General features: G+C 42.4%; 1 protein-coding gene across 2 annotated transcripts in view; it reads right to left on the bottom strand.

Moving 5' to 3' along the window:
* Riok1 (RIO kinase 1) overlaps positions 1–8,082 on the bottom strand; it is a 23,753-nt gene that overhangs the window by 2,836 nt on the left and 12,835 nt on the right. For both annotated transcript variants that reach the window (XM_021215618.1, XM_029547566.1), the window contains exons 9-15: positions 7,172–7,258; positions 6,683–6,820; positions 5,245–5,348; positions 4,630–4,736; positions 3,792–3,857; positions 2,789–2,908; positions 1,113–1,166 (exon numbers count right to left, since the gene is read on the bottom strand). In XM_021215618.1, the coding sequence (XP_021071277.1) occupies positions 1,113–1,166; positions 2,789–2,908; positions 3,792–3,857; positions 4,630–4,736; positions 5,245–5,348; positions 6,683–6,820; positions 7,172–7,258 (676 nt within the window). The remainder of the gene's footprint in view (positions 1–1,112; positions 1,167–2,788; positions 2,909–3,791; positions 3,858–4,629; positions 4,737–5,244; positions 5,349–6,682; positions 6,821–7,171; positions 7,259–8,082) is intronic.

The raw sequence follows: 8,082 nt of genomic DNA, 5'->3' as shown, positions 1-8,082 counted from the left end.
GTGAGTTCCAGGACAGCCAGGGCTATACAGAGAAACCCTGTCTCAAAAAACCAAAACAAAAACCAAAACAAAACAAAACAAAAAAGAAGTTTCATTTTCTCTGAAATTAACTAGTTATTTACCTTTTCTTCTTTTTGAGACAGGATCTCATTAGACAGCCCAGGCTGACCTTGAACGTTCCATTTCCTTGTCTTACAGATAAGTGAATGGTACTGGGAACTCAACTCAGGTCCTCTGGAAAAGCAGCAGGGGCTCTGAACTGTTGAGCCAACTCTCAAGCCTTGACATTTTTCAAAACTGATTTTAAAAACTACTAAAAAAGGTATATGGCTATCATTAATTACCCCTGCATCAAAGAAGACCAGGATTAATGACAAATATCTCACTTTTAACAAAAGAATTCAGGGCTGGAGAGATGGCTCAACGGGTAAGAGCACTGACTGTTCTTCCGAAGGTCCGGAGTTCAAATCCCAGCAACCACATAGTGGGTCACAACCACCGGTAATGAGATCTTACGCCCTCTTCTGGTGTGTCTGAAGACAGCTACAGTGTACTTACATATAATAAATAAATAAATCTTAAAAAAAAAACAAAAACAAAAAAAACCAAAAGAATTCAGAGACAGAATAATTACATTTCCAAATTTAATTCTAATACCACTTTACTGTAACTTTTACAAACTTCAAAGAGTGTCCATGGGGCTGGAGAGATGGCTTAGTAGTTAAGAGCACCAACTGCTCTTCCAGAGGTCCTGAGTTCAATTCCCAGCAACCACATGGTGCCTCACAACCATCTGTAATGAGATCTGACGCCCTCTTCTGGTTTGTCTGAAGACAGTGACAGTGTACTCATATACATAGAATAAATAGAATGTTTGTTTGTTTGTTTGTTTTTTTAAAAAAAAAGTTTCCACAGGCTGGCAAGATGGCTCATCATGTAGCCTGACAATCTAAGTTGGATCCCCAAGACGTATGAGGTGGAGAAAGCCAACCCCCCAAAGTTGTCTTTGACCATCACACATGTGCTGTGGTATACTCCTGAGCACACACACATAAATGCAGTATTTACAGAAAAAATTCTGTTATAAAGCAATAACAACATGTTTTTCATACCTTCTGGACCCCTGACAAATCTTTTTTCAGTCCCATGACAGTCTGGTATAAAATCTTGAAAAGAAAAGGAAAACGAATATAAGCATAATGTATAATATATATAAATGTAATATAAACATAGAAACCGACAATAACATGTGTATGCTGTACCATTAAGCATGGACTAAACCCTGATCCTGTGACTCTGAGAACTCTGAGAATGAGCTCAGAATCTATGGCACAGTAACACAGAGAGGAGCGTGCGTTCTTCTTGTGTCCCGGGTCTGCATCTCTACAGGCTCAATACAATCAAACCTGAGCTTTCAATCAATACAATCAAACCTGAGCTTTCAGATGAGTTTTGCAACCCACGAGATGACAGCAAATGCTAATTTGGATTTTATTCAGTGCAGTGTTACCTACTTCACAAACAATCCTACTCTACTCTCACTAGTAGATCTCCACGGCAAAAGCTGTAGTTATTACTGACAGTGCTTTCAAGGGGTTGGAAAGCTGGCTTAGTGATTCAAAGTGCAGGCTGCTCAATCATGAGGCTCAGAGCTAGGATCCCAGCACCTACATTCATCCGGTGGCTCAGAAAGCTCCAAGGGCTCCAACACCCTCTTCTGGCCTGAGGGCACACACTGATGTATACATGCAATCACACAGGCAACAGACACATATAAAGAATAACAGTGTTTTTAGGCCCGAGAGCTAGCTCAGCAGATAAAGGCACGTGCCACGAGAGCCTGCCTATGATCCGCAGAAGCCACACAAAGGAGAGAAGTGAGCCGACAAAGCTGTCCTCGGCCTTCCTACAGGCACCACGGCAAGCATGCTGACACATGTCTAACACACATGTAATATATTCTTAATGCTTTTATTTCATGCATGAAAATCTGGAGAACACTTATTCGCTCTTTATACAAAAACTTATATAAACAGCTAAATTTTGCTACATGGCTACAAAGCCTAAAGGGTTCCTTTCTGGTCTATTAACAATAATTTTCCCCCAGGGGAACTAGAGAGATGCACTGTGGCTAAGAACTTGTTCTGCTCGTGTGGAGGACCCGAGTTTGGTTCCCAGCACCTGTGCAGGGAAGCTTACGACCCCCTCTTAACTCCAGCTCCAAACAACCCTAACACCTCTGGCTTTCAAGGACACCAGCATTCCTCATGTGTACATGCCACCCCCCCACACACACATAATTAAAAATGATATATTTTCAACATTCCTTCAAATATGTATGAAAATGAAGCACAGCTTTATCAATCTACTACAACCGTTTTTTGTTTTTTTTTTTGTTTTTTTTTTAAAGATTTATTTATATATGTAAGTACACTGTAGCTGTCTTCAGACACTCTAGAAGAGGGCATCAGATTTCATTATGGATGGTTGTGATCCACCATGTGGTTGCTGGGATTTGAACTCTGGACCTTTGGAAAGCAGTCGGTGCTCTTAACCACTAAGCCATCTCGCCAGCCCTACTACAACCGTTTTTAACCAGAGACTTCGCCTTTTTTCTAATCATAGCTCTCTGGACACATGCAAATGCATCATCCCTCTCTTACATCTCCTATGCCAGCACGTATGGAAGCATGTTTATACAAAGGGCCTGGCTGCCTCACGAGCACCACGCAGGACTAAGCTCAGTCTCCTCTAGTAGAACAGGCTCTACCGACAGCAGGCCACTCACGTTGTCTTGCTGAGTATTCAAAGCCATGTCTTCTTCCTTTAACCTCATCATTATGTCCACATCTCTCTCATAATTCTTCACTTCGTTTAAGGTTCTGGGAATATATGCTTGTTTGAACACCTAAAAGAGGAAAGCAACATTAGACTGTGATTCCTCACTGTGCCCATCCCTCAGCACCCTTAGCTGTGTGCAGAAATGTATCATCATCTCCAACGCTGGCTTCTACTCCAGTTGTGCACACACTGGGGTCATGTCTGCTATGTGATAAGCTAAAAACAATTTGGTAAGCTAAAAATGAAACTTTACAACTGACTTAGGGGAGAAAGAGAGTGTATTCCACTGATCCTTAGAGTAACACTCCTCCCATACATGCACATTCCAAAAGGCATCTGAGGAAGGACAGCCTGGTTGTGCGCAACTGAATACCCACTACTCTTACATTATAGGAATCTCTCTATGCAGCTGCCACAAACTTCTGAGAATAAGCTACAATTAAAAGAATAAATATAACAATAAGCCTATTGTGGACCTTAATGAAAACATCTTGACTTCTTTAGACTGGCTTGATTTTAACTTTTAACAAAGTATTTAAGGTCTGTTATATTTACACAGTGAGCACATAGGCCATCTAAAAATTCATACTTGCACATGCATAGGCTTTTCCTTCTTGACTCACCCCACAAGCCTGAACAACAGGCTAAAAGGCTGCTGAGTACAGCAATATAATTGAATGTAAATTATATACCCTGTGTCTAAAAATCAAGTTAGTGCTTTATCAACAGAAACAAAACCATGGAAAATCCTGTAACACAAGAATCAGTTGAAAATGGTGGCACATGCTCCTAACTCTAGCAGAATAAGTGCTAGTTTGAGGTCAGCCTGTACCGTAATATCAAGTTCTACGACAGCCTGGTTTATATGAAAAGACACACAACAGAACACCCCAGAGTGCCAAGCCAAAACCCACAAGTGCTCCCCAAGGCTGTGAATACACAATCCCCACCTCTTCATCCACATGATCTTGGCTAGTCTTTTCCTCCTTGGTCCTTTGGGATGCTATTTCCATAGCCTTTGAAAGAAAGCAAAACAGTTATTTCCCTTTACATCTACCCTAGAAGACACACTTTCTATTTTGTAATGAACTATTTGTTTTGTCTTCACATGTGTCATGTCTTGTGGGGAACCCTGGCTGCTCAGTTCTCCCCAGCCTGAGTTGGGGTGTTTCCTCTACCTGTGTGCTGCTCTCGTCCCTGAGCCTGGTTCCCAGTGCTCACAAGCACCCGTATCCCACTCCCCGGGGCTCCAATACCATCGGGCCTCCTTGGGCATCTACTCGCATGCAGCATATAGCCACACAAACACACACACATACATAATAAAAAGTGAACCAATGTGATTTTACTTATTAGCAGTACCGAGAGAAGCAGAGTCAGACAGAATGGCTGTTTCCAGGAGCTGGTGGGGGTTGGTGAGTACAGGTTCAGTATTTGATGATTTAAAAAAAAAAGTTCTGAAGACAGAAAATCTGTGGCTTACACAATTTAAATATATATAATGCTTAGCACTTAAGGTCGTGCATGTTTTACCATGCACATGACAGTTTTCTCACTAGACATATGGAGGTTGACAGCTGTCACAGTTTCTCTGTAATCCTGCCAGGTGAATGACATCAAGAACCCTGGCTCTGCTGGCTTCCTTACTGTAGTTAATGTCACTGTGAAATGGTAAATGCTAGGACGTTATTAAAGTGAATAGTGACACTGAGCACCACTAGTGACTGAACCCCTCAGAGAGGCCACACAAAGGCAAGTTCTCCTGTGTCCTTCCTCAGCCCGCCTTACCTTTTCCAGGTAAGCATCCATGTTGTCAGCGGTGATGGAGGGATCCGTGACGAAGTCGAAGAGCTCCCGCACAGTCATCACTGCGACGGCATGCTTGGAAAAGAAATCTGTCAGAAGGAAGCAGTAATGACAGCTCAAGAAAGGGGGTCATCACTCCTCCAGCCAAGGAATGGAGAAAGAAAAAACAATGCACCAGCGCCCGGACGCCAACGGCTTAAGTGGCACTATATTGAGCCACCCCAAGACTTGTCAGCACTAGGGATCAAATGCATGGCCTTGCACGTGGCTTTCCACACAAGAGACAAATGTAGCATCCCTATGCCAGACTACACTCCCACTTCAAGTGACAAGACCTTATCCTAGTGCTTCTCAGCCTTCCTAACACTTTAATACAGTTCCTCATGTTGAGGTAACCCCCACCACTATGGTATTTTCATGGTTACTTCATAACTGAATTTTGCTACTGTTATGAATCGTCAGGTAAATATCTGATATGCAGGCTATCTGATGTGGTTTGACCTCCACAGGGGTTGGGACTCACAGGATGAGAAATGCTGCCGTATCCCCTATATATGCAAGCACAGATGCTGTCAGGAAATCCCACTTTCTACTCACCATTGACATTGGCACAGTCTTTTCTCAAGAACTCCAATGCATGTGGGTGGTCATGCTCCACAGACTGAGAAACATCAATGATGTATACATTTCCACCATGGTACCTTGAGGGCAGTAAGCACAGGAGTTGTACGTTACTACCATGCTCTTTTGGTTTTTTAAAAAAAATCTATTCTGAAGTCAGTTATGGTGTTACATGCTGGCAGGATTTGCTGAAGGAGACAGAGGTCAGAATATCAGGCCAGAGTGGGCCAGCCTGGGCTACACATTTTTAGCTAGGTGTAGTGGTACATTCCTTTAATCTCAGTACTTAAGAAGCAGAGGTAGGTGGATCTTGTTGAGTTCCAGGACAGCCTGATCTACAAAGTGAGTTCCAGTAAAGCCAAGTTATAAACAAAAAGCCTTTCTTAAAAAACTAAAACAACGGGCTGGGGAGATGTCTCAACGGATAAGAGCACTGACTGCTCTTCCGAAGGTGCTGAGTTCAACCTAGCAACCACATGGTAGCTCACAACCACCTATAATGAGATCTGATGTCCTCTTCTGGTGCATCTGAAGACAGCTATAGTGTACTTATTTATAATAATAAAATAAATAAATCTTTGGGCCAGAGCACGGTTGACTGAAGTGAGCAGAGGTCCTAAATTCAATTCCCAACAACCACATGAAGGCTCACAGGTACTCTGTACAGGTACAGTGTACTCATATACATAAAATGAAATAATTTTTTTTAAAGATTTATTTATTTATTATATGTAAGTACACTGTAGCTGTCTTCAGACACTCCAGAAGAGGGCGTCAGATCTTGTTAGGGATGGTTATGAGCCACCATGTGGTTGCTGGGATTTGAACTCCAGACCTTTGGAAGAGCAGTCGGGTGCTCTTACCCACTGAGCCATCTCACCAGCCCCCGAAATAATTTTTAAAAAACCCAAAACAGCAAACATCTATTCTGTTCTTCATTTTGGATAGGTTCTCTCTCTATAGCACAGGCTAGCTTCAAACTCTTCTCTTCTTGCCGCTGCTTCCTAACTGCTGAGATTACAGTCATGCACCACTACATCTAGTTTTTAAAAAAATCCATCTTAAATAATTCAATAATGACTCCAGCAGATGAAAATGGATCCTGACTAATGAAAGCTGAAAAAGAGAAAATTTCAAAGCCTATTAAACCAGCTAAAATGCTTCTTCTCCTGACACCTGAGCAAGGGATGGACTCCAAGGCATCACACATAGTCTAGACAATTGCTCTATCAATCAAGCTGCCAACTCAGCCCTCCACAGTGCTGTACTCTGAGTAAGGTCATTGAAGGCAGTGACCACATCTTAACTCTTATATGGAAGCAAACACAGTACAGTGTGACTTGTAGATGAGGACTTTCTTGTAGAGGTGCATGAGATTATGACAGCAATGCTCCAGGAAACAAACTACACTCACAGCATGTTGAATTCACTGAGATCCGCATGGACAAGTCTAGCGTCCTGATACATTTTCCTCATGTACTGAATGACCTGCAGGTACAACTCCCGTGCCTTGGACTCTGACAGCTGGACATTTTTCAAAAGTGGTGCTGGCCTGGAGTGAAAAGAGAATGGAGATAAACTCATCATGATCAAGTTTTCTTGCCTCGCTCCACAGTGTCCACACCTCTCTTCTGTAACTCGTCATGGGAACTGACAAGGGAATAATAATGAAGGCCACTCCAAAATGCTGACAGTGACAGGGGCCTTCCCAGCACGCTAATAAATTAAATATCCCCGAGCATGGCTGCTTTTGTTATTCTGAAGTACCATGAAACTTCACAATGGTGAATTGTAGCAGTTATGCACTAACACATAAGAATAATGAAAGGAAAAGGGGGAAATAATTCCCTAATACATGGCTCACACAGCTTCACCATGAAATTCTGACATTCCACATACTTACACGTCATCCTTGCCAATGAAGCCCATGAGAAGAACATGGCTTCTTAGCCTGATTGGTTCTGGACATGGTATGTTTGCTGTTTTTAGCCTGTGATGTAGAGAAAAGACAACTGATAAGTTAAAACATATAAACACAGTAGAGCAGTTACAGACCACGAGGTGACACTGCTGTCAGGAAACAACACCAAGTTCTCTGAACTACACTGCTATCTCATAACCAAGTCGTTTTAAATGTCACCATGATGTGCCATCAAGAACATCAAAGCACTGAGAAGCAAACCATTAAATCATACAACCTGTAACACCCAATGTACTTGTAGAGGTGTTAAAACTCTGAAGAGAAAGCATACCTCAGGACTGATGAGACACAGCTATGTCAACAAATATGTAAACAATAATGAGTTTACTAATGTCAAAAATAAAGCAAATCACTGCACACAGCTAGTGGCCAGTCTGGACACAGGAATATTTCCAAAACAAATGGTGCTGGCTTAATAGCAAATTGTAACTATGGGTAACATAAAAAGCTAAAAGACACTGGAAAGGGAAGGGAAAAAGCCACATACTTTGAAAAACCTAGCTAAGCGTCCTTTCTTTCCAGTGGTTACAGAACAATGACTACAGGAATGTGTCTGGCACTGGTCAGAGTAAGAAAAGCAAGTGACTAGCCAGAGCTGAGAGTCTGACAACATTTATCTAACATCCCTGGTCAGATTTTGCTGTTTTTGCTTGTTTTATTGTTTTTGTTTGGTTGGTTTTAGCCAGGATTTCTCTGCATAGCTCTGGCTGTCCTGGAACTCACTCTATAGACCAAGCTGGCCTTGACCTCAGAGATCTGCCTGCCCCTCTGCCTCTCTGCCTCTGCCTCTGCCTCTCTGCCTCTCTGCCTCTGCCTCTCTGCCTCTCTGCCTC

The sequence above is a fragment of the Mus pahari genome, chromosome 16, assembly GCF_900095145.1.
Source record: "Mus pahari chromosome 16, PAHARI_EIJ_v1.1, whole genome shotgun sequence".
Lineage (NCBI taxonomy): Eukaryota > Metazoa > Chordata > Mammalia > Rodentia > Muridae > Mus > Mus pahari.
This window is presented reverse-complemented; position numbering and strand designations above follow the sequence as displayed.